This window comes from Nyctereutes procyonoides, unplaced genomic scaffold, assembly GCF_905146905.1.
Source record: "Nyctereutes procyonoides isolate TBG_1078 unplaced genomic scaffold, NYPRO_anot_genome, whole genome shotgun sequence".
In the NCBI taxonomy this organism is placed as follows: domain Eukaryota; kingdom Metazoa; phylum Chordata; class Mammalia; order Carnivora; family Canidae; genus Nyctereutes; species Nyctereutes procyonoides.
This window is the reverse complement of record NW_026575146.1, coordinates 10372356-10399245: the sequence shown is the minus strand read 5'-3', so window position 1 is coordinate 10399245 and position 26890 is coordinate 10372356. Positions and strand designations below refer to the sequence as shown.

The following is a 26890-nucleotide window of genomic DNA, read 5'->3' as shown; positions in this document are numbered from 1 at the left end:
ACTAGTTTTTTTGTTGTTGTTTTGTTTTCCTGGCTTTTTTTTTTTACAGCCAGCAATGGTCCTATGGTAGAGACCACTGCTACCTAGCAGTAGGTAACTGGTGAAAAGTGTTAAGTGGAAGGTCATTCGGGAGAGCTGAATAGGGTGACTGGCTGCCTCAGGACAGTGCACATAGAGTCTGGATTTTACAAGCAGAGAAAGATGCTATCTTTCATGGAGAGAAAATATGATCATTATTCTTGTAGAATAAAGAATAATAGAGAAATTTAGGGGTGCAATTTGTTGAAAGGTAAGGGCAATCTCTTGCCATTCTTGTCTGGTTCATCTTAGAGTACTGCATCTGTGCTCACCCTCACAAACTGGGGTGAAATAATCAGGTGTCATTACTTTGGGGCTGCCATTGTAGAGAACCAGGGTGTGATCCTGGGTCAGACTATAGTGAACCTAGTAATTGATATTTTGCCTAGGGGCTCCCAATGTTTTCTTTGGCTTCATTTTAGGCCTCATGGCCCTTTCCCTACTTGATGTAGCATCTTGGTGCTGGTACAAACCTCTGAGGAGGTTCTTTGGGTTTTAATCACAGATACCTTAGATTGGGCCTAAACACACAACTAGAATGACTGTGTTTTTAGAATTCCTGGCTCCTAGAAGTTCTTGGGATCTGTCAATGGCCTAGAAGAAGAGGCAGGTAATCATGTAGATTTAACCTGCATTGTATAAGATTGCTGCTACGGTGTGTGTGTGTGTGTGTGTGTGTGTGTGTGTGTACACAAATATGTTTTGCAGGACCCTTGCCTATATAAAAAATTTGAATAGCCAAAGTTAGCATACTAGCCTAATTCTGGAAGGCCTGTGAGAGCAATCACTTACAGGGCTGACATCATGGAATTTAAGACAATCATGAGAACAGAATCAGCCCCACAGAGATGAGTCTCTTCCAGCATCTAGTCAGTTCTATGAGCTAGGGAAGGGAAAGTGCCTCAATTGGGAGCAATGGACACAGGGTGACATGCCAAGTCCCCATTGGGAGATTGGTAGAGCCCTGCCCACTCGCTTGGGCCCTAAAGGCATGCTGGGGTGCAGACCATAATCTTTGAAGTTTTGGGTTCTGGAAGCTCACAGAAGGGCCAGGGACACAAAGGAGTTTCATGCCTCCTGAAGGGGCATGGTCAACAGCCACTTGTATTCGGTGCAGGTTCTTCCAGGAGGTAAAAGAGGCAGATCGTTCAAGATGTCTTGCGGTTTGCCACCTCCTTGTTACTATGGTAAAATGGTCTGTTGGGAGCAGAGATTGACATGATTGGCTGAAAGAGGAGCTTTCCTTGCTTAGATTTGTAGATTTTTCTGTCTAAGTCTTGATTGTCGGGACTGACAGCTTCTGTGGGAATGCAAGAAGGACAAGTGAGGGAGAGGTCTGCCAATCTCTTCAGATGATGTATCACAGTATTTTAGTGGTGTTGAAAATAAAGTAATTTTAATCATCATAGTTTCTGTTTTAAAAAAAGCTGTGGCTCTGAAAACCATCTGTCAGTTCATTCTCAAAGTGGAGAGAGAGCAGAAATGTAGCAAAATGAGTGGAAAAGTTAACAATAAAAAAGAGAAAATAAATGGAAGGAAAGAAAGAATAAGATTTTTTAAAGCATGCAGGAAATAGATCAGAATCCAGATGATAATAGAGCTTAAATTTAACAGAAAAATCCAAATGCCTGCATGGTGTCCGTTAAGCATGGGACTTGGTTTCAGCTTAGTTGTGATCTCAGGGTCATGAGATTGAGCCCCAGGTTGGGCTCCACACTGAGTGTGGAGTCTGCTTGAGTTCCTTTCTTCCTCTCCTTCTGCTCCCCCACCCTAGAATAGATAAATCTTAAAAAAAGAAGAGAAAAGAAAAGAAAACATGTTTGAGATAATTTGGATAAAGCCATTTTTCCTTTCATGAATTTCAATTCTTGGATCAAGTAATAACTCCAGACCATCCCCATCCCATACATCACTGTGTTTGTGCTCACAGGGGGCTCTTGTATTTTGTTTCCTTCTCTCCTGCTCTATCTTAACAAGAGATCTCCTGCTAACTTGCAAAACTAATGGATTTTTTCCATGTCCTTTGCTTTTATATAAGAACAAAAATGGATTTCCTTTCTTGCTTCCTATGGTGCTGCTACCACAGATTACCATTTAACAGAAGATGCTTGCTTACGGCTCTCATTGCTGGTTAAATGTACAGTTTATTGCCACACATATTACATACTTTCTGATGTCTGAGACTTCTGCCTCCAGAGTGACCAGCATTTTCTATTTCCTCTTTAGCTCTAGTTCTTGGATTAAGAATAATGCACATGGTTTGCCCATGTTCATGGACTTTCTATAAGTTTCTTTGCTGTTCTGAGAATGTTTTGTCATATACCAGGTTTGTAATTTTAAAGGGTGAGCACATTATGAATTAATATGTGGGTTTTTAAAATTTTAGTTCAGCATTGTCTTGCTCTGTGAAAAAAGAACAAACCTAGGCCATAGTTTATTCTACCTGAGCTATCTTTTAAGCACAATAAATTGTCTTTTTTTTTAAAAAAAAGTTTTTATTTAAATTTCAGGTAGTTAACATACAATGTAATATTAGTCTCAGGTGTATAGTATAGTGATTCAGCACTTCCATACAACACCCAGTACTCATCTGAATCATTTCCTTTTCAAAAACCTTTAAAACTGGGCATGGTGCTTATTTTGTTGTATTATTCCAAAGATTATAAGGTCTAGAGGGGAGGCAAGTTACTTTTAGATCAGCTGAACCAATAACTGCCTTTAGTGAATTTCTTCGTTCTTTAACAAAAAGTACCAATTATACTAGCAACTGCCTTCTTTATCAATAGAGCGTTGGTTGCATGTTAATATTCTTGGTTTATTCTCCAGTTTTAAAATGATATAAGACCAGAATCCCTATTTCTAACTTAACTAATTTGCTAAACAGTTTCTTGAAATATATTGCTAGAATAAACTTATATTTTGTTTGTGCCTGAAACAAAATAGAATGATTCTTCACCAGCATCTAGTGAAGAAGAATGATTCTTCATCAGCTTGGGCTTCTATGTCAAAATACCATAACTGGGTGCCTTGTCCACAACACAAATTTATTTGTCATAGTTCTGGAGGCTGGGAGTTCAAGATCATGGTGCCATCACTGTCGGGTTCTGGTAAGAGCTCTCTTCTGACTTGCAGATTGCCAATTCTTCTTGTCTCTTGATGTGGTAGAAAGAGAGGGAGCTAGCTCTCTGGCCTCTTTAATGGCCTTAATTCCATTTATGAGAACTCCACTGTCATGACCTAATCAGCATCCAAAGACCTCACCTCCAAACACATTACATGGGGATTAAATCAAAACCTACGAATTTTGGGAGGGGGAGTGGAGAACACACATAGTCAATCCATAACAATCAGTATATATTGAGGAATTTTTCTTCCTTGAAATTAGCTTTATTATTCATTTGGTAATGAAATGTGTTTTCCACTTTTTAGTTACAGAGCTTATCAGGAATACATTTTATTTCATTTCACGAACTTAACGTATTTATGACCTCATTGTTTTGGCTGAGTCTCATATGGTGTTGTGTTAAGGAGTTGTTTTTTAAAGAAGTTAATAGTCTCAAATGGGACTGAGAAAACTATTCCCTGAAACACTTAAACTCTGAAACAAGGCACCCAAAATGTCTCTAGGAGAGTAGGATAGGGAGTTTAATCAACCTTGAAGAGTAAAAGCTATTTTATTTGATGAAACCTGTTATCACACTTGCTCACATCCTTTAGTTGTGTGCTAATTCCATCAGGAAGAATTGTTTTCTATAACAAAGCCATTTCCAGGTAATTACTCCCATTCAAGATAATTGCTACCACTTGGTGAGTATGCATAGGGTCCTGCAAGTTTCTCATGTGATATTTCATTTAATTCTCACAAAATCTCTGAGCTTATTGTTATTATTTCTGTTTACCATATGAGGTGTCTATTTAGGCAAACTAAGTGATTTTAAGAAGTTTCCACATTTAGTGAGTGGCAAGGTGAAATGTTTGACCCTAATGCTTGTGTGTGTAGTAGTTTTGAAACATGTTATTTTGGTTGTGTACCCAGAAAGTAATTTGGAAGCCCTATGTACTCCTTGACACCTTACATTGTCACCTAGAGTTTTTATTATATGTTTAAATAGTTGCAAAAGATGTCATTTCTGGCACATGATAAATCTTGTTATAAAAGGTTATATTTAAAAATATATATATTTCTTTTGATATATATTAAAAGAACTATAACCTGTGTGATATAAATAGCAGAGATCTGATATGTCTCACATATATATTTTTTAAAAAGTCATCTTTGGAGTTTTAATTTTACATTGCTGTTTTCTTCTCTACCCCATTCCACCCCCAGGAACTCATATTTTCATTCTACAATTCCATGGATTTTTATCCAATTATATATATGCTTTAAAATCTTTCATTGATGGTTTTATACATTTCATCAAAAAATACATATTTAAACTGAAATTGATTTAATTTTTGTGCATGACAAATTCTTTAAGCCATATAAGATTTCATTTGGAGTGGGTTATCACTATAATTATTAGTACATAATTTAACAAATAACATGAATATGATATTTTGACAAAATAATGATTAATACAAGAGGTACATATTTTTATTGAGAATGCATCATTTAATAAAATATATGAGGCTTTTCCCCTAATTATAGAATTGCTTATAGGTGAATATTATTTATTGTTAGAATGAGTGAGTTCAGAACCAATTTTGATCCTTTTCTTGGTTTTTATGTATGTGACCTTAGACCTGTTTTACACATAAATAGTTGGGAATGAAGCACTCTTGAACCCCTTCCAACTGTATGTCAAATACCTCATGTGATCTATCACAGCAACTACTTTTAATAAATAACAATTAAAATAAATTTTTTAAAATCTTGTTGAAAGCAAAGAATTAGAAACTTCTTGACTATGACTTATTTGTTGCCTTATCATTAGGTTCTTATACACTTTTAATTCCTGGGTATTATACAAAAATCCTCCATAAAAAATCCTTTATCAAGAAATATCAAATAACTATTCCTTCTTCCTTGAACTCTTTTTACTTACGAGCAGCTTGCTTAAACTGATACACTCAGGAAGTGTTGGGAACAAGGCAAAATTATTACTTTCAAAACACCTCTGTCAGCATCATTATTTTTTTATGAACTGCTTTTATTGTGTGCTTTATAAATATTTTTATCAAAATCTTGGTGCTACATATTTAGCTTGTCAATATATAGATAACAAGTATGCTGTACCATGGTTAGCTGAGCTGGTTCTCCTTGTCTAAACAATAAGCAAACATATTTATATTAGTATCCATGACCACCATTTCATTTCCTAATTCTTTTGGATTATGGATCTGTGCTTTTTATGGAAGAGGAGAAGCAACATTTGAGTTTAAATTGTTTTGATGATTCTGCCTCAAATTATCTTTGAAGCTTCTTGGTGAAACTTTTGATTTCATGTATGTTTACTACTTCAAGAAATAATGTACTGAAACTCTAAAATTATTAAGTAAACACTGACACATAGCCTCTACAATGGCTCTGTGCCTAGGTATCCCCCCACCCTCTGCTTTATTCTTCCCCAGCTGTACCACTGATTGTGTTTCTACCCATTTGTTCTTTGATTCAGAGAAGTCTGACATCAACAGTCTCCATATCCTGCAGATTGGGAAGGTGAATTCTAGAGGGATGTTCCTGACAGCACCATTCCCCTAAACAAAAAACTTTGGAATTCATAGGATTTGTTTATGGAAACTCCTCTATAGTTTAGTGTTTTCACTAGTTTTTTTTTTTTTTTTAGATTTTATTTATTTATTCATAGAGATGCAGGGGGAGAGAGAGAGAGAGAGAGAGAGAGAGGCAGAGACACAAGCAGGCTCCATGCTGAGAGCCTGACGTGGGACTTGATCCAGAGTCTCCAGATCACGCCCTGGGCTGCAGGCGGCGCTAAACCGCTGTGCCACCAGGGCTGCCCTACTAGTTTGTATTTTTAATTTGGTTACTTAACAAATGTCTATTGAATCATCCTGTGTACAAAGATTGGGGAAACAGCAGTAAACAAGTGAACAAGACACAGTGCCTGCCTTCAGGTAAGTTATACTATAGTGGGGAGTCAGATATGAAAGAACTAATTGTAACATTAATAATTCAGTACAGTTATGAGAACTTCTATGAATAAAAGACAATGAACATGCTATGAGAGCATGCAAAAGGAAGTTGATGTCTCATAAGAACTCAGGAAAGCTTTCTTGACTAAATGACATTTGGTCTAAGGGCTGAATAAGATGGTAGCTATAAACCATCTTAAGTGGGGGCTGTTGAAGCACAGGCACAAAGCTCCTAAGATTGATGAAACATGTTTAAAAAATTAAAAAGAAAGCCAGTGAATCAAGAAAGAAAGAGACATGGAAATGATCCAAGATGGGGCTGGAAAGGACGCAGTGGCCAGGCAGAAGCTTCCTTGTAGATTTTCATGATACTAGCCTTTATCTCAATGGCCATTGTAGAGATTTAAAGAAAGAGAGGAATAGTTAAATGTGCATTGAAAAAACATCACTCTGGGCAGGAAAGCAAGCCAGGACCCCAGCTGGAATGTTTCTGCAATGGTTCAAGAGAGAGGTGCCTTTCACTACAGTGGTTGCAATGGGTGTAGACAGAGTGAACACACCTAAGGGATTGTTAGGAGGGTAAGGGATACGATGTGCACAAGGGAAATATTCCACATGATCAAAGGAAATCTTAATATTAGTGACTGGAGCAGTGTATTGTGAACAAACCCCAATGCTTACTGGAAGAATTAGAGATGAATTTTTTCTTTTTGTCTTCCATCATCCTCTATCAGCTCTTCTTATTTTACATTAGAAAGCTGGCTGAAAAAAAAAAAAAAGAAAGCTGGCTGAGCAAAGGGATTAGATTTCCACTAAAATAATAATTTCCCACCAATTAATAGATCTATTAATTAAAAAAATCATTTTGACAACTCTCGCCTAAGCTGAGTGCTTTACTGGGATAGGCCCTGGGGCATGAAGGAGACTGGGTCTTGGTCTCTACCATTGGTATTCTTATCATCCAACCAGGGAGACCTGACCACAGCATCATGGTTCATGAAATACCATGGCCATTGAGGGGTTAATTATGAACAACATCCTGTGGGAGGCTTTGAGGGAATGAGGGTGGTATTGCATGGTTAAGAGAGCAGCCTGTGGGGATTCCTGGGTGGCTCAGTGGTTGGGCATCGGCCTTTGGCCAAGGGCATGATCCTGGAGTCCCGGGATCGAATTCCACATTGGGCTCTCTACATGGAGCCTGCTTCTCTCTCTGCCTATGTCTCTACCTCTCTCTGTGTCTCTCATGAATAAATAAATAAAATCTTAAAAAAAAATAAAATCTTAAATATATATATATATATATATATATATATATATATATATATATATAGAGAGAGAGAGAGAGAGAGAGAGAGAGCAGGCTGTGGAGTCTGGATTTGAATTTGGAAATACCCAGTTACTAACTTCCTCCTCTATGTTGCCTAAACTATCTCATCTAAAACATGGGAGTAATAACAGTAGATTATTTGTAGGTGGTTCCAACAATCATATGGCACGATACATGAAAATCATCAATTGGCAGAGAATTTAGCAGTGGCTTAAGGAATACAATAGATTTAGCTGTTCTATTGTTCTAGGAGAGGGGCTGCTTAGCCCTCTGAGTCAGGAAAAGTTATATAAACAATGCTTTATATTATCTTTAAAGGGTATATATAGCTGACCTTTAATACGTTTGTGCTTAAGGAATAAATATGTTTTATGACAATAAAATAATTTATCAAACATTTATTACATGTTAGGTATTGCTGTGAATATTATAAAGATATTTTCTGGGGGGCTTGGGTGGCTCAGTCTGTTAAGTGTGTGCCTTCAGCTCAGGTCATGATACTGGAGTCCTGTGATGGACCCTGGGACTGGGTCCTCTGCTCAATGGGGAGTCTGCTTCTCTCCATGCCCCTCACCTGGCTCGTGCTCTCTCTCTCTCACTCACTCTCTCTTATATAAATAAATAAAATCTTAAAAAATATATATTTTCTAACTTCACTTTTGTCTGACCCTAAGAAGGAAATCCTATTACTATGCCTCTTTCACAGAGTCCTGAGGTCCCACAATATCAATTACTTGCCCAAGATTACATAGTAAATTGCTAACCTGAGATTTAAATCCAGTTCATACCAAATCAGAGCTTTGACCGTAACTTTTACAAGTTTACAAGCTTCTTTACCTAAATGTGCTGTTGAATTCAAACAAGATTTTGCTTATTATGTATTTGCTCAATCAATAGATATTAAGAATACATTGCTATAGAGTCCATAAAATATGGCATTTTATCAGAACATTTTTATTTTAAAAATACTTATAGGAAATAAATACATAAAGGAACAAGCAATATATTATTGTTTATTCCAATTCTCATAGGTGATTATTGTATACATTTTGCTGTAAATACCTTCAGACATTCCCCCCAATGCACTGATGTATCATATGTATGTATATAAACCTATATTTTTATGATAAAAAATGAACGAGATCACCCTGCACATGTTTTTACCTACTTTTTCGTTAAGGATATGGGGATCCCTGGGTGACTTAGAGGTTTGGCGCCTGCCTTTGGCCCAGGGCACGATCCTGGAGTCCTGGAATCGAGTCCCGTGTCAAGCTCCTGGCATGGAGCCTGCTTCTCCCTCTGCCTATATCTCTGCCTCTCTCTCTCTCTATGTCTATCGTGAATAAATAAGTAAAATCTTAAAAAAAAAGAAAAAAAAGATATGTTATAAAGCTCTTTGCACATTTAGTATGGTAGTGTAGAATAGTTGATAGCAGATAGTAAAGCCTCAGCAAATGTTGGTGGTCACTGATTGTTATCATCATTATCTTGAAGAATTGCCCTCAGCTGGGCTGTAATAATTTGATATTCCAACACAGCAAATTCTTTTCAGCGCATCTCCAGCAAATGTGGCTTCTATTACTTGATTCTTGTGTGTGTGCTAATCTTGAAGATTAAAGAATGGAATCATGTTGTTTTATTTCACACTTATTTTATGCTAATGAGGTGAAACATTAGTCATTTGTATTTTTTTGAATTTTTCCTCACTTGTTTTCTTATTAGTTTATTATTTACTTATTAGTATATAAGAACTCTTTATCTTATGTTTTAAATAAGTTTTTATTTTAATTCCAGGTAGTTAACATACAGTGTTATATTAGTTTGATGTGTATGATATAGTGATTTAACACTTCCATATATGACTCAGTGCTCATCATGGAGTGAACTTCTTAATCCCCATCACCTATGTCACCCTTCTCCACACTTACTTCCCCTCTAGTGACTACCAGTTTGTTTTCTATAGTTAAGAGTCTTGGTTTGTCTCCTTGTCTGTTTTTCCTCCTTTGCTTGTTTGTTTTGTTTCTTGAATTCCACATATGAGTAAAATCATATGGTATTTGTCTTTCTCTGACTGACATTTCACTTAATGTAATACACTCTAGTTCCATCCATGTTGTAGCAAATGACAAGATGTTATTCTTTTGGGGGACTGAGTAATAGTCTGTTGTATACGTGCCACATCTTCCTTACCCATTCATCAGTCAATGGACACCCGGGCTGTTTCACAGATAAAATGATGCTATAAACATCAGGGTGCATGTATCCCTTCAAATTAGTATTTTTGTGTTCTTTGGGTAAATACATAGGAGTGTGATTGCTGGATTGTAGGGTAGTTCTATTTTTAGCTTTTTCAGGAAATTCCATACTGTTTTCCCCACTGGCTGCACCAATTTGCAGCAACAGTACAAGAGGGTTCCACTTTCTCCCCATCCTTGTCAACACCTGTTGTTTTTTGTGTTGTTGATTTTAGACATTCTGACAGGTGTGAGGTGAAATCTTATTGATCTTTGATTTGCATTTTCCTGATGATCTGTGATGTTGAGCAACTCTTCATGCCATCTGTATGTCTTCTTTGGAAAAACATCTATTCATGTCTTCTGCCCATTTTTAAATTAATTCTTATGTATTAAGTATATATTGCAGATATTTTCACCAGCTTGTGATTTAATTTTTACTTAGGCTTCAGTCTTTTCTCCTAAATAAATAAAAATAAGCAGTTAAATTTATCAATCATTTTTTACTGTGACTTTTCTCTTTGGCATTTTACAAATAAATATTTTATTCATATCTATATAATATAGATATGAAGTTTTTGACATTACAAAGGAGGATCCATTCTTTGAGATTTGGGAACCATTGGTATAAGGAATAAAGTCACACAGAGCATGGTTCTGTATTTCTGGTGTCACTGGCAGAGCCTGAAAGTCTCTGCTTTGGGAAGAACTTCAGTGGCTGGTGAATGTTTAACAAGTTTTTTGCTTGTCAAATTTTGAAAATATGAATTTTTTTCTTTTTGTTTTTGTCTGCTTTTCTTGAAAACACAGAACATCTTGTCTTTCCACTTGTAATGCACTACAAAGTAGAATACATCAAAAGGGGCTCATCTTCATACTAAAGATGGGACTTCTGGGGCACTGGGATTAGTTACATTTTTGAAATTGTTTAGTTAATACAATCAGAATAATAGCAATAGATCAAATATTTCCAGAATACTGTGTTCATTATGAAGAAGAAAATAGTTTGTTTATATTTAGCACAATATTAAGTATGTAAATAATGAGCATGTCTTGCTGTAGCCTTGAAAGAATACTGACCAATGTGCAGATGAAATTCTTGCTTATTTTATGAACTTAGTTTTAAATATTGGCTATTTGAGTTCTGTGTTAAAAGCCCTTTTAATTACTTGCTTTTATTGTGAAATTCATCAATCAAAAGAGATGTATGCTGTATGAATACTTTAATCCCACATTTAACTTAGAACCTTTTTTTTTCTCTTCTAGCTTTTGTTTCTACTAATTTGACATCATACATGGCTACCGATGGCAATTCTCTTGTAAGTACCTTTCGAGACACTGTGCACTTAAATATTAAGTATCAGTTTGATGAATGAGTAAAAAATAAACAAGTTGATCTTAAGTTGGGCTAGCTATTTATTGTCCTCTGTTTCCTTAGCCACCATGGAATTAAATGATCCTTTTGTAAGGTTTTGGGGTTTCTTAGGATCACAAAACATTTAAGACTACTAGCTATTTGCTTTTATTTTTTAGAATTTTTATTTATTTATTTATCTATTTATTTATTTATTTATTTATTTATATTTTTTATTTATTTATTTTTTTGCTATTTGCTTTTAAAGATAAAAAACATAACCATGATTTTAACAGATGGTATATAAGTAACGATGGTACTTAAGTATCTCTGTGTTTTAGGTCAACTATGGTATTAGCACAACCTCTCGTGCAACTTCTATTGGGAAACATTCTGCGAATAATTATGCTGACATTATAGACTTTTTAAAAAATAATTTTACAGCTATAAATTTGCCTATTTAGGAAAGTCAATTGAGCCAAGTATACTTATGATGCAGGAAAAAATACAAAGTTGATATAAATAGCATATTTCTAATAGAAGGGGATGTGAGGTAGTGTGGGATTGTATGGTGTGCGTCTTTTGGCAAATCTAATGACCTCATGTTGGGTGCATAGGATAGTTTATGGAGTAGAGCCAAAAGCAGAATCAAAAGTGGGGAAGTAGAGACTTCCTGAAAATAGAGGACATGGCCAGTGGTTTTCTGATGCAAATTAGGAAATGGTTGTCAAGGCAGGTTGAAGGAACATTGATGGAGAAATTGAACTAGATAGCGCCTGGAAGGGACACCTTACTAAAAAGCAGAGCAGCTGATTAATGATTAATTCTCTGGTTTGTTAACAATTTCATATCCCAGAAATAGAGAAAGCAATGAGAGCACTTTGAGTCTGATGTTAATTCTAAATGAGGAGGAAAAACTTGTTAATAATGAAAATGGTAGAAACTTTGGGAGACAGGACAGCAGGAAACTAAAAATGAAAACACAAATTATAGTCAGTTATGTACCCTGGGAAATTTGCCATCTAAAAATTGCAGAAAAGGACAATATGATCCCTTGGATGCAAATGGGTAGGTGTTGTTTGATCATAGAAATGTGAATAATCACTATGAAGATAAAGAAGAAGAAGAACTAAGAACATAAGTGCAGCTGCAATTGGAGCCTTGGCTGGGAATAGATATGAAGGCATATGCACAGGGTGTTAAAGGAGGTTCCTGTGGTCAAGGGCAAAAGAAGGTGGGTATACAGATTTGTAAAATAGGAAGACTATAGTGTCCAATGTTTATAAAAGTTTTTTTAAAAAATGCATATGATTATAAGGACATGTGCTTGTGTTATATGGAGCAAAGAAATGGAAAAGGAGAACTGGAATGATTGGATCCTTGAGAAGAGTAATGGAGGGGTTAATGTTTATAATGCTTGCCTATTCTACTGAAAGAATGTGGTGTTCCAACTAGAAGGAGTTCATCATACATGTTTAAGAAGAAATGGAAACTATGATAATAAGAGAGCACCTAAGTACTTTAATGAACTCATTCATTCATTCATCCACTCACTCACTCATGCGTGCATTCATTCATTCAAACATTCATTTAATGTTCACTGATTCCTCTCCTTGACTCTATCATGTATCAGCCATTGTACTAGGTGGGACCTGGAGATGGAAGTATGATTTAAAAAAAGTTGAAATCTCCACATCTTAAGGCAAACAAAATTCTGGCTATTAGAACAGACTGCAGGTGTGATAACCAAAGGGCTAACATACCACCCATGTAATTCCTAATCAAGAGCCAGTACTGCTGTAATATGTAACCTGTTTCCCCTTGGACCTGGGTGCAGGTGGATTCTGTCCTTATTGGTGGGAACTCTAGCTGTTTATGGATCTTTCTCATTTCCTGAGACAGCCTCCACACCAAGACTCAATCAGCTCTACTCTCCTTGTATGCCTATTTACCTGTTATTTTTATCTCCTAGTCACCAGTGTCTAGGTGGTATAGCTAAATATTTCTCTTAAGCATTTCTTCCAGCTGCTTTTCAGTGGTTACCCTACTTTATATTTCCATTCAGAAAATTAGTTCAATTTTCTGCTGTCATTTGTTCTCTAAATAAAATGTAGCACAGGAGACCTATTTTTATGCTAGGTAGTTTCAGAATGCTTGACACATTTGACCTAATCACATCCCGAATTACACTTCATTTCCACTAACCTAACATTTATTGAACTTTATGTGCTGAGCACTCAGCTTGGTAATATGACAAGGAGCTTACATCTGAAGGGGGAAAGCAATACTTTTAAGGTACTTTTGTTGATCCTGACCTGATAGTTATTGAGGTTGGTACGATAAATGGTTCCAGTAAAACTGTTCAAGAAACTAGATTTTAAGCATTTGAAATTTTATTATGCGTGTGGTAGAAGAGCATTTTTTCCTGTTAAGCTGAGTTGTTTGTTATCTGATAGTAGCCTTTTCTCTCTGAAGGAAACAGCAGACTTTTCAGAGCCAAAGCTTCACATAGGACTGAAGGTATTAACTCACCAAGTTCTATTGGTTGTACCTTCTTAATATTTCGCCTTCACAGACATGCCCTTCTATCTGCCCACTGGGCTTCTTGCCTCTGCATCTGCCCCTCCAGTCCACTTGCCATGAGACAGCCAGAGTGAACTTTCTTAAATGCAGATCTGATTGTGCTACTAGCCTGCTGACATCTGTTCAGTGGCTTCCTATTGGCTTTTGGATAAACCTTATAGTTTCAAACATAACTTATTAGGCCCCACACAATGTGACTTCACTACTCCAAATGTGTTTATGCCCTAACACTATGTGGTCGGTGCCTTTAGGCTCACACCTGCATTTCTGTATTAGATCCTCTCATGCTCAGGTCTTCATCTTTCAGGCTTTTGTTTTTATCAATTTGTAGGGTACCTACCCTGATTCCCCAGTTGTAGGTAATAGCACTTCCATGTGGACCTCATTATCCTTGTTCAACTTCCTCTTTTCTGTGTTTGACTGGAAGCTGTGTGAGAGCTTGCTTGCCACTGAATTGGCACCAAGTAATTGTGCAAAAACTGGTGGTTAAATAAACAAAAGTCATAATTTACCCAACTGTAGCCTGAAAGAAAGAATTAGCATAATCATCTTTAAGATCCAGGTCATAGCTTGCTGGGAAATCTTCAACATAATGATTAGCTATGGTATAATCCCTAAACATTTCTAAGAATCTACTTGTGTAGTCCTTGATATTTAGAAGCTTTTCCATACATCATGCTATGGTGATAACAAAGTATTATATGCTAAGTCAGTATCGCTAGTTTTCTTCTACGATTGGTTTCTCACTAAACTAAAGAAATAGATGAATAAAAGCATAAACAAATAACAACCACATTTACGAATCTTAAAGGCTTAATTAAGAAAGTTCTCTATTCTCAGATTGTAGTAACCACATTTTCGTTAAGAATGGAGAATGGCCTTGAAGATGAGAGGCTCAGAAGGAATGGGACACACTGTCATGTGTAATTCTTTTACCTAAAGCTTCTGAGAATTCTTACTTTCAGGGATGGCTCTCATGAGAAAGCAGTGGTCAGCTTTGATGAAAACTTTATGATAGTGATTTCTCAAAAATTATTTTAAATAAAATCAATGTAATAAATATTAATAATAGATATATTAATATAACTTATTATTAAATAAAATGTTAAGGGAAAACATTTTCTGGAAACAAAAGCCTCTGCTTATAAATCATGGTAACTGGGCTCAGCTTCCAGGCTCAATGAGGACAAGCTTATTGAGTAGGAAGCGACATTCATTTCTGGAGCTGTGGCTGGGTTATCTGATGTTTCCTGGACTACCATCTGTGGGATGGCTGGTCTGACAGCAAACTGGTCTGTGTTGTGTATACTTCACAGGAAGGCTCAGTATTTAGTCCTTACAGATCATGTATTGTCTGGTCGTTGTGTACTGTGTGCAGTGAACTGCCTGGACATGATTCTGGCCCCCATGGGAAAGCTGCCTGCCCCTACCTCCAATTCCATGCCTATGGTGTGTGTCTCAGGGATGTGGGGATAATTCAGGAATGAAGTGAGGAATTTGTTTTTCACATTTTTTGATCAACAAGGGAGCTCACCTTTTGGCAGCTTGTTTTTTTAGGCCACATGCACATCACGCTATGTTAAGATGGCTTTGCCAGTGCTGTGGTGTACAAGCCTGAGGTGCAGATCAAACCTGGACAGCTGTTCAACATATTTGCTATTCCAAGTAGGACTTCAGCAGAGCAGTGCCTGACAGCTGCTTGGGGAGAGGATCATTGGGTAGGGTCTTGTGAGCTACCACTGGAAAATTTCTATCCCTGCTGCTAGACCTCCTCCTTCACCCCATGCATTCTTGTGTCTTTGATTTTAGTTTCTCAGTATGTGGACGATATGGTTAAAACAGGATGCTGGAGAGAGCTGTGAGATTTTTTGAGGAAATGGTATTCTAGATAAAAGTAGAGATTTGGTCAATACAAGAAAATATCAAGGGTCAGCACTCCAGGTGAGTTCAAATTGAGTGTCAATCAATACCAGAAGCTTTTCTCTATGCATGTACTGCTCTGAGGGTGAGAAAGGTATTGGAGCAATCTCAGGTTGCTTAACACTGCTGTTGTTATTTAGTAGAGGCATTTTTCAGCTCTGAGTAATCAGGCAGTAGATGGCTTTCTGGATATTTGTTAAATCTCCACTTGTGCCAGGACTACTAGTAAGACATCATATGAAATAAAAATTGATATAAGACACAGTTAATCTTTTGATATTTATTAAGTGCTCCCCATGTGATACACATTGGGCTAGGTGCTAGCTTTTGAAGTCAGGACATGTTCAAGAACATTAATTCTACCTGGAAGTCTTGGTCAGTCATTGAATCTAAAGAGGGTTGTAGTCATTCAGCTACAGAGCTGATAAAATATTTGAAAACTTTAAGAAGCAACATGAGCAGGGGTAGTGACTGAGTAAATGTGTGAACTAAGGGAAAGGGCCTGTCTGAGATTACTCACAGGTTCTAGATTGGACCACTGGGTGGGTAGGGTTACCACCACGTGTGTACCACACCTATGTATAAACAGTTAAATTATACTGTCTACTTCAGAGCATCAGAAAAATGTTGTCAATATAGAAGACAGGATAAGCAATGTAATATAGAGTTCAAAAATAGCCTTACTAGCTGACTGGCCTAGGGCCCAATCTTGGCTCTGCTACTTGTTAAGTGTGATCTAAGGAAATGTTACTTAACTACACCAAATGTTACTTAACTTCCTTTGTGGAGAGGAAGATAAGAACAGTACCTATCACCAAGATTTTGGGGAGATAGGATGAATCAATTATTATAACAACTACAAGTATACATTACTGCATGAATATAAGATTCTTATAGAAACTAACTGCCTTCTAAAGTCAGAGGAGGCTTCATGGTGGAAGTGGCATTTGACTTGGATCAGAGAGGATGAGTAAGGTTAAACCAGATGAAAAATGGGACAAGGAATAAAATATTCAAAAGTATGGAGTTATCAAAATACTTGCCATTTCTGCATAATACAATAAAGTTTAAGGTCCAGAGAAGGAAATGAATAGATGTCTTGCTGGTATATAGAGGCTACTATAGAAAGAGAGTTGCTTGTCATTGGAACTATGATTTCAAGATAGATTCTTATTAATGAATGACTGGCTTCCATCCAGTAATGATCCTGAGTTTGCACTTTAATATTCCACTCTGCTGCAAACATAGAGCAATGCTAGACAAAAAAACAAAAACAAAAACAAAAAACATGAAAAACCAAAAACCACAGATAGGTTCACCAATACAGTAATCATCTCTGTGGACCAGAAATGAAAAGCAGCAAGCAAGTCTGAAGCTCTGGGCCTAATGGGCAGCTAGTCTGGATACAGGATATAGTTTGCATCCTGGCTGAGGTTAAGGGGGTAAAAAAAAAAATGCTTCACTAAATATGAGGAGAGCTATATTCATTTCTTATGATGGGTAAATGGGGGCTTTCCCACTTGTGAAAGGGGCTAAAGATGAAAACAGTTGTTGAACCACTGCCTGGTGTTATGCAATTAGCCCCCTTCAGGTTAGGGAGGGAGAAGGTGGGACACAGTTTCAAAATCAGGAGATGAACCTAGTCACCAACTACATCAGTGACTGGTTATGCATAGTTCTTTATGATCACCTTAGGACATGATTGTAGGTCTGTTTTTGCATCCCGTAGAGGCAGTCTCCAAACTGAAAGAGGAAACCATGGACACAGTGGAGAGAAGGGTGGTGGGGGAGAGAGAGAAGATGAATGCATAAGACTTCTCTACTCATATTCTTCAAACTTAAATTCCAAAATAGATTTTTAAAATGCCAAGAAAGAATATACAATGAAAATTAATTTTTAAAAGACTGACAGAAAAATTTAAGTACAAAACTCAAAATATCCTCTAAATTTTTTTGAAGGATTATCAGGCACAAATTTAAAAATGTGAAAAATAAGTGGGTTTTGAAAATATCCAGAAGTATTAGTGGAGAAAATATATTTTTTGAAATAGAAAGTTCAGCAAATGGCATGAACTCAGCTTTGGATATTTTCAAAAAGAATATTGGTAAACTGAAAAATTTTTACAGGACATATATGGCACCAAGAGAGAAATAGATTCAATATTAAGAAAAAGGAACAAATATGTATTTGATAGTAGTTGCAAAATAAGAGAATAAAGAAAAATTTAGAAAAGCATTATTTGACTATCTCTGCTGACTTTTCATGCTTAAGAAAGGATAACAATTCTCTAATTAAAAGTTCATTCTGGGAATGAGAAGTATAAATAAAAATAAGTCCATAGCTAGATACACAATAATAAAACTACACAATATCAAGGATAATAGTATATCTTAAAAGAGTGAAAAGATAGATTACATATAAAGAATGATAGACTGATAGCAATTTAATCAATATAATAAATGGTAGAAGATAGATGATCAGAATCTTCTAAGTGCCAGATGAGAATAATTTTATACTCAGCTAAACTATCACTCAGTTTTGAAGGCAAAATAAAGACATTACTACTTACACAAAGATTAAGAATTTGCTACCTACAAACATCCATTAAAGGAGATACCCTAGCATAAAAAGAAATGAGTCCTTGATAAAGGACTTGATAAAGTCCTTGATAAAGGAAATAAAGGTGGTCACGGAAATTGATAACATGTCATTAAATGTAATTGTACATTGATGGTAATAATAATGATAATAACATTTTAACAGAAAAATAAAAATCCAGACTATAGTACCAAGAGAGAAGACACTGAAGCAGGAGTTAAAAATGTGCTGAATTACATGTTGTATTCATGATGAATTTAAAAATACTAAATTGAGCGTCAGGGGAATACCATGTAAGGAAATGAAAGAAATGGAAAAAATAAAATAAATGTAAATGAAAACTCAACATGAAATTACAGTAAATGTTAGTTGATTAAACACTTATCAAGAGGCACATGCAATCATATTTTAAAAAGTAAAAATCTGATTATAGGATGCATGTGAAGGAAATAGCAAAAGTCAGAACACCTGGGTGGCTCAGTGGTTGAGTGTCTGCCTTTGGCTCAGGGTGTGATCCTGGAGTCCCGGGATCGAGTCCCACATTGGGCTCCCTACATGGCGCCTGCTTCTCCGTCTGCTTGTGTCTCTGCCCCCTCTCTCTCTCTCTCTCATGAATAAATAAATAAAATCTTAAAAAAAAGCAAAAGTAAACAAAAAACCCTACACATAGAAATGCCAGACAGAAAGACTTAAAATAAAGAAATAGAAATACTAACAAAGTTCTAGCTCCAGCAACAAAACTCATAAAAGAGATAGGAACTTTGAAGTTTACATAGAATGCTTACAAAATTTGACTATGTAGTGGGTCACAAATAAATGCTATTATATTTCAAGAAATTGATATCATAAAGATCATGTTTTCTGGACAAGAAGCAACAAAGTTAGAACTCAAGGAGAAAAAATTAGTGAAAAGTTCTCCTATGTTAGGAAACTGATAAGTACATTCTAGACTATCTTACTGGATGGAAAGAAATGAGTTAGAATTGGAAAACAGGGAGACATACGTAGAATTTAGATGTAAATGTATAGTTCTAAATGTATTATTAAAAACAATAAATGAGATAAATTTTATCTGCAGGAGTTAGAAAAAGAATAACAGAGTAAATATAAAGAGATTTGAAGAAATAGGGATAATAAAGAGCAGAAATTAATGGAATAGTTAAAAAAAGAAACAAGTAGTAAGATTTCTGAAATTCTGAAACAAGTCACCAAAATACACTTTTGATTGCAGAGAAGTGAACATTTTATATACTGCGAGAGGTGTAAGTAGGCCCTTGAAAGCAATTTGAGAGTATCCAAAAAGTTAAATAAACATCAAATATATTCATATTCTAAGTCATTGAGTACATATTTCTTCTTTTCTTTCTTACTTTTTGATAATGTTTTTAATTTTTAATTTTTTAAAAAATTCATTTATTTATTTGAGAGAGAAAGAGAACGAGCGAGCGAGCAGGGGGAGGGGCAGTGGGGGAGGGAGAGAGAGAAACTCAAGCTGACCCCTGGTTGAGCACGGAGCCTGATCTCATGACCCTGAGATTATGACCTGAGCTGAAGTTAGAAGAGTCAGATGCTTAACCCATTGAGCCACCCAGGTGCCCCTTGATATTATTTTTAAAGTAAGAAAATATAAATACAGTTGTGTTTTCCTGCCGAAGCCTTCCTTTTACTATCTCCTTCTCACTTGCCCCAGGTTACATTATGGTGTTTATCATTCCATGAAATTTTAGTATTTATAAGCAATATTTAACAATACAATAAATAATAACATTAATATAGACATTTGATTTTCAATATAGGATTTTTTGAGATTTTTTTTTCCTTATAGCTCTAGTTCTAATAGAGCACAGCAGTGAATGAAAATGACACTATTTATCCACTCACATACTCAAACACATTCAGCTTCCTACAGTTGGGCACTATCACCACAGTGCTGCAATTAACAACTGTGTGACTTCCGTTGCACATGTGTTTTTTGGGGCTACAGTCTATATCTGTAAGTGGATCTTTCTCTTTTACTCTGGCAGCATTTGATGACTTGGACTCACCTTTCTTTTGAATCTCTCCCTCACTTCTACAACAACCCCTCTCCTAATTTTATCTTTTCATTGGCTATTCCACTGGGTCTCCTTGATTGTCTGCTCTGTTGTTCCTGTGTATCTAATTGGGCCTCCTTCAGATTCTGACTTCAGTTCTTTGTCATTCTACACACATGGTGATCTTATCCCATATCAAGCTTTTTACTCTCTGTAGATGGATGATTCCCAATTTTATATCCTGATTCCAGATTTTCTACAAATCCCAGACACTTAAGTACAATATATACAGAGCATTTCCACTTGGATGCCTCAGATCAAATATCAAATTTGATATTTACTACTGAACGTGTTTATTTAAAACTATGCTGTCTGCATTGCTCTCATTTATTCAATTGTCTAAGCTAGAAACTCCAGGATTTTCCCTGACATCCCACTCTCCCTCACTTTCTATATTCTTCCTTTTCCTCCTCCTCCTACTCCTCCCCTTCTGGTCCCTCCACCCTTCTCTGGCTCCACTCACTGACTTCTTCTCTGCCCTCTCTCCTCTCCCATCTCTCCTTCTCCTTCCTAGTCATCCCTCTTTCAGTCCTTACCCTCAGACTCTGGTCCTTGCTTCCCTGTCCTACTCTTTTATATAATATCAACAACAAACACACAAATATCCTAAGATGCTACCACTTGGCGAGTTTTATTCTTGAAATAAAAATATGCATGTTGCCATTTACTTTGGTGACTTTGGTCAAAATCTTGAACCTCCATTTGCTTCAATTTTCTTCTTTTTATAAGATGGAGATAAGAATAGCACCGAAGCCGTAATTATTGTGAAGATTTAGTCCAGGTATTTGTGAAAAGACCCAAGGCAGTGCCTGGCACATGGCAAACATTATATATATATCTTCTAGTTGTCATTGTTTTCTATTACTGTCTATTATTATTAGAATGTCTATTATCTATCTCCACTTTTCACTACTAGAGATTCTCTTTTCATATGAATTATCAAGTAATATTTAAGGTGCTTAGTCTTCTGAAAAAAATAAGTGAGTTTTTCATGTATTTCCTCAGGTAAAATTTTAATAATTGAAAGCTTTAAAATTTCCTTTATAAAGTTGAGTTTAATTTTCCAGAAAGGAGAAAAGATCTTTGTGGGGGGAAAGCCATCTGTGGAAAAATATTCCTAACAGCTCTGTCAGCTGGAATTGACTTGTCTATAAAATATTTAGGAATTTTGTGGCTTGGTTAAGCATTGGTAGCTTGAAATTGACAATGAAGTGAGGCTTCACGCCATGAAAACTGGTTAATGTTATAAATCAGGGCCCATTGAGTAACATATCACTGTATAATTTGGCTAAAGACCAGGATCATTATCAACTTTCATGTAATGACAAGCCATCTCACTGTGAGTTTTAATATATCATGGGGATAAATTGTGTCTGCAAGATTTACGAATTACTATATAGATTAGAGGTCACTGTACTAATAACTTGGGTCTTAGCACCATCATTCAACATCAAAGGAGGTTCCTTTGTATATTTTGTACTGGTTTCTTTGCACGTTTATCTGTGTTTTTAAGTGATTAGTAACCAAATGAACTTTGTAAGCATTTTGTAAAATAAAGGTGCTGTTTTCCAGCAAAAAAAAAGAAATAGATATTTATTTATTTATTTATTTATTTTTTAAATTTTTTTATTTATTTATGATAGTCACACAGAATGAGAGAGAGAGAGGCAGAGACACAGGCAGAGGGAGAAGCAGGCTCCATGCACCGGGAGCCCGACATGGGATTCGATCCCGGGTTTCCAGGATCGCGCCCTGGGCCAAAGGCAGGCGCCAAACCGCTGCGCCACCCAGGGATCCCCAAGAAATAGATATTTAAAAGAAAAATTTCCCCCACAGTTTAGAATCAAGTTAGTGCAAATTCAGCATTTAGAGTAATTCTTCACTTTTATCCACAACATCCCAATGGAAAGATGTTATTAGGCTCTGGATACTTGTTATTAAATAGTTGCAATTCCTCTATTGAAAAATTATCTCATAGATTGCTCAACTGGCTGTTTAACTTTTTTTCACTTACCTAGTGAAAAGAACCACATCTAAGATCTTTTTGAAACTGACTAGTTCGTGGGTTCCACTTCCTGTTGTGAGGAGTAAAATGTACCTTAAGCTCACTGAAGTTCTCAAGATTGTTTTCATTCTCTCATGTAAACTCACTAGGTTTCAAATTCATATACATCAAGTGCAACTGAAACTCCCTGTAATTTGTTATTTCTATAATAAGCACTCTGATTCTGGTTGGGGGAAACAGTTTGAACAGTTTATAATAATTTGTCTTAGGAGAGTATTGTCAGAGGAGGGTGTACTTGATGACTAAATTCCTTTGCCCTCCTTAAAGAAGGTCTGGATAAAAAAATCCTTTCTTGGTATTGGGTGCTCACCCTGCACAAGGTATTGTCCATTGCTTGGATCTCTGACTCTTACTCAGCCTTAGGCAGAAGAATCTAGCAAACACCAAGGACTAGTCTTGGCAAAATTGAGACAACACCTACAGTTTCATTTGGGCTTTCTCTGGAGTTGGAGACTGCTCCCAGGCCCACCGGAGCTCAGAAAGGGTGGATGGAGGAGATTCAGAGATTCCCAGTGAAGAAAGATAGCCTAAGCGTTGCCTCTCTTCACAGGTTCTACAATTATCCTCTCGTGAATTTCCTTTCTTTTGTTGTTTTTACAGTTGCTCTTTTTATATGAACTAGTGTGATTCACCTTGTTCATCTGGGGCTAGGACCCTTGGGAATGCCTCTGATCCCACATCTAAATTTACTTATTCTCTTTTTTTTGCCTTTAGTCTTGGCTCTCACCTAATTTTTAATTCTCCAAATGATATCTATATTTGAGCTAAAATGTTTGAATAGGTACTGATTTCCCCAATTTCAGATAATTGCACAGAAAAAAGACCCCAGGAGACCACTTGAAGGAAGGGTGGGAATTTCAGACCAAGATGCAGATCAGGATGGGAAGGATTTGGAAATGTGGAGCTGAGACTAGGACCATCATCATATGCCTAAATTTTAGTCATGTGTCATGACTGTAATAAATCTATCCTTGCCTAAAATTTAGGGCAATATTGCCTTTGTTATGTCCTTTTCTTGCAAGGATGACTGATTCCTTTAGGGATAAAATTTTTTTCTGACATTTGTAAAATAAAAATTCAGTATGAGATTTCCCAGGAAATTAATTGAAGCACATTGACTTCATCATCATTGCAGAAGGAGATACAAATCCTATCTATCCTAAAAACACTGACATTTTTGTTTATTAGTATGAAGCATTTGCTTTTATCTGTAATAACATAATATTATACTATATATAGTTATATACTATTTTTTAGTTTTTGGAGCATTTTCACGTGCAATCTTGTTGAATATCTATGAGACCTGTAGGATTGGAATTATTAGAAATATCTTGATTTTACAAACGAGGAAGTGGGCTCTAAGTGGTAAATCAACTTTTCCCTGTGTAATAACAGCTACTAATTATGACAGCAAGGAGTTGATTTCAGGCCTCTAGATTTACAAATGCCATCCTATTTCCCTCTATATCATATTCTCTCTTCACACGTATAGAACCACATAGAATAGCTGTTAGACCAATAGTTAGGTATGTAGAATATTACCCAGGTACCTCTACAATAACATGAAATGCTATAGTAAGATTACATGCCGACTATTAGACCTGCTTTGTGATTAGGTACAGTGTTTTCAAATTCTCTTCTTGTTGACATATAAGATTAAGTCTTTTAAATCTGAGTAAATTAATCTTAGATATTGTGCAGAAAAAGTGAAACTTCTTTCATCTAAAATGTTTCTATGCACACGCATACACTAGGTTATTTGAAAGCAGTTTATTTTGGTATTTGTTTTTGCTGGGAGTCTGATCAGACACAAATACACTGTTTAAAATGTATTGTGTGTTTCAGATATCTTATGTCTGATTTGAATATCTGAAGAGCTAGTACAAGATAGAAATTGAAATTAATTTATCTTCTGTAGAATGTGTGAGAAATATTCAGAGGTGCTTAAACACAGAGTGAGTAATTTAAATCTGGCTATTGATAAGAATTTCCTGATAAGGAGGGTTGATAGTTACTTCAATGTCACCAAAAGAAGTTGTGGAATTTCTTTTTCTGGGATATTTATTTCCTGTGGTTTAGGTGTCACCCCAGGTGGGGGCAGGGCCATGGATTTAATAATCTGATGAGAACCTGTCATAGTGTGAGATCACAATTATCTTCCCTGTTTATAGAAATAATTGATGTTACTTAGAAATTGCAGGAGAAGAAGCAGAATCTGTTTTTTCTTCTTCTTCTTCTTCTTCTCTCTCTCTTTCTCTCTCTCTCTCACACACAAAATCAAAGGGGAAATATTTCACTATTTTTAAGAACTTCAGAGCACATCATCCTGCCTTAACTGAAGTGGTAGCATGAAAGCTGCCTGTGGTGGAAACAGGAAACATTAGTGATACAGACCGAGTTACGCATCTTTGTATGTGTCTTTCAGGTTCAAGCTCAATGTATACCGATTCTAATTAGCACATTTTGTGCCTCAGCGAGTAGCTCCCCTTTAGCTCTGCTTGGAGAGTTTTTTTTTAGCTTCCATCCTGCTCATAAACACTGCCACCCCCTCCCTCCTTCTCTCTTTACAAATGTTACAACACAATCAGAAATTTCCTCTTTTCTTTCCTTTCTGCATTATCAGCAGGTTCCCTTGCGTCAGAAGCAGAGAAAGAAAACTCAAGGTAATTAGATCTCTTTTGTTTCTTTATTCCCCTTTTTGTGTGCCTGAGTGTGGGTTTTCTGTCCGATGCCTTCTTTGGGATCCGATTTTTGTCTGTCTTCATGCTAATATCAGAAGGTGGAGGGCAGATTAAATTTTTGGTTATTTTTGGATCGATTTTAAGAAATGACGGCATGCTGTTCATTTGGATTAATCCCTCGTGGTGTGTCAATAAAGCTTAGAAAAGCTGGCACTGAGTCGGGAAGTGGCTGTGTTTAGGTGGGCATTAACCCTTCTCGATCTATTGCATAATGACTGCTATTATTTTGAAAGGAGCTGTGTTAGTGCAATGATGTGCCTGCCAGCTTCCCGATTTTATTTTTTTTCAACTTATCCTTGTTGAATAATATTCTTAGAATTACACTTGCATACCAGTCTCACTGTTTCTTTGGTCCTATCTTGTACCTTGTAAGCACCAAATGAATGCTTAAAAATAAATTACTCTCTCTCTTTTTTTTTTTTTGCATTTACTTTGCATAAATCTTGGTAAAAAAATCCAACTCCCAAGAGGTAAACAGTTAACAGTAACCTTTCACTCTGTCACATAAACCAGGGTAATATGTTACCTACCTCTTCATATAATTGTTGCAGGGTTTTTCACGATGAGTCGGAGGAGGATATCCTGTAAAGACCTGGGACATGCTGACTGCCAAGGTTGGCTATATAAGAAAAAAGAAAAAGGAACTTTCCTGAGCAACAAATGGAAAAAGTTCTGGGTGGTGCTGAAGGGAACGTCGCTATACTGGTACAGCAATCAAATGGTGAGTCTTCCGTCTTCTCCTTTTCAAACGCTTTGACAAGGGTGGATGGATTAAAGATCACTGAAGAGCAGGTGGTTCCGATGGGAAGTTCATTTTTATTTCTGGGACTTGGAACAGAGCAAATAAACAAATGAGTTCTAGAAACCGTTTGTGATCCAAGAGATATGTAGGTTATTCTACTGTATTTTATGTAAGAGAAAAATTATCCTGCTTGACTCATCTTTGGTTGGAGAGGGGTGTCCAAATTTATATCCTAACTGAAGGAGGTTTTCCGCATCTGTTAATGTTACTATTCCATGACAAATTGTACTCATTTCAGGATTTACGTGGACAGCACTTTATATGGAACCTTTGTGTTATTAAGATTTCTATGAAAGAAAAGAAGGGAATCAGCTTTAATACCTATTAGTGGTATAAACTGATTCAGTCCACAGAACATATTTTCATTTCTCCTTCTTTACTATGTTTTCCTCTGCCCTTTTTTCTTGGGTGGGTTGGTTTTGGAATCACTAACCTGTGTGCCAGCACTGTGTTGTTGACTGTTGTCTCTTGTTCCTTGACATGCTAAGTGATGGCATTAAAGAGTGATGATCAGACAATACTTGAAAAGAAAGTTGCCTAATTTATCCCTAATCAGCAGTAGACTTCTGTGATCTGCTTCATGGCAATGTTGGGAAGGGCTGGAAGTAAAGTTATTGTTAGAAGGGTTGCTGATCTGTGCTGCCTGGAAACATTTTGAAGACAACGATGTTGATTATTGAATGAGTAGAGATTTTTCATATAGGAATTCTCTCCACTACCCCTGAGTAGCCCTTGCTGATCTCAGGAGAGCTGGAGTTTCTTTTGCGGTTTAGTGAAGATCAGCAACAATCCTTTGATGATCCTTTAATCAGTTAAGGGGAAATTATTTAGGGATTTCCCATAAACAGGACATTTTTTTTCTGTGATACCATTCTTCTAACATGGCTGTGGATGCTCATCACTCAAGCAACAGAGCTTTAGAGCATGTAACTTCATAAATGTAATATAAATACTGGGTATAGTTTGTGGGCAATATTTTTAGTAAGATAAATACACAT

The 26890-nt window shown here is 36.3% G+C and overlaps 1 protein-coding gene and 1 long non-coding RNA gene across 3 annotated transcripts in view; one reads left to right on the top strand and one right to left on the bottom strand.

The window, feature by feature from the left end:
* Nucleotides 1–26890, top strand: part of IPCEF1 (interaction protein for cytohesin exchange factors 1) — a 166010-nt gene that overhangs the window by 70744 nt on the left and 68376 nt on the right. The window contains exons 3-5 of one of the 2 annotated variants that reach the window (XM_055309938.1): nt 11002–11054; nt 24976–25012; nt 25642–25811. In XM_055309938.1, coding sequence (XP_055165913.1) covers nt 11031–11054; nt 24976–25012; nt 25642–25811 — 231 coding nt within the window. In that variant the 5' untranslated portion in view covers nt 11002–11030. Of the gene's footprint in view, nt 1–11001; nt 11055–24972; nt 25013–25641; nt 25812–26890 lie in introns of both variants that reach the window. The other variant, XM_055309937.1, reaches the window with a different exon arrangement.
* LOC129499899 (uncharacterized) lies at nt 1520–25758 on the bottom strand. The gene is made up of 3 exons (XR_008662490.1): nt 25621–25758; nt 6856–6936; nt 1520–1863 (listed from the first exon to the last, which is right to left on the bottom strand). It is a non-coding gene; the product is annotated as an uncharacterized LOC129499899 (long non-coding RNA).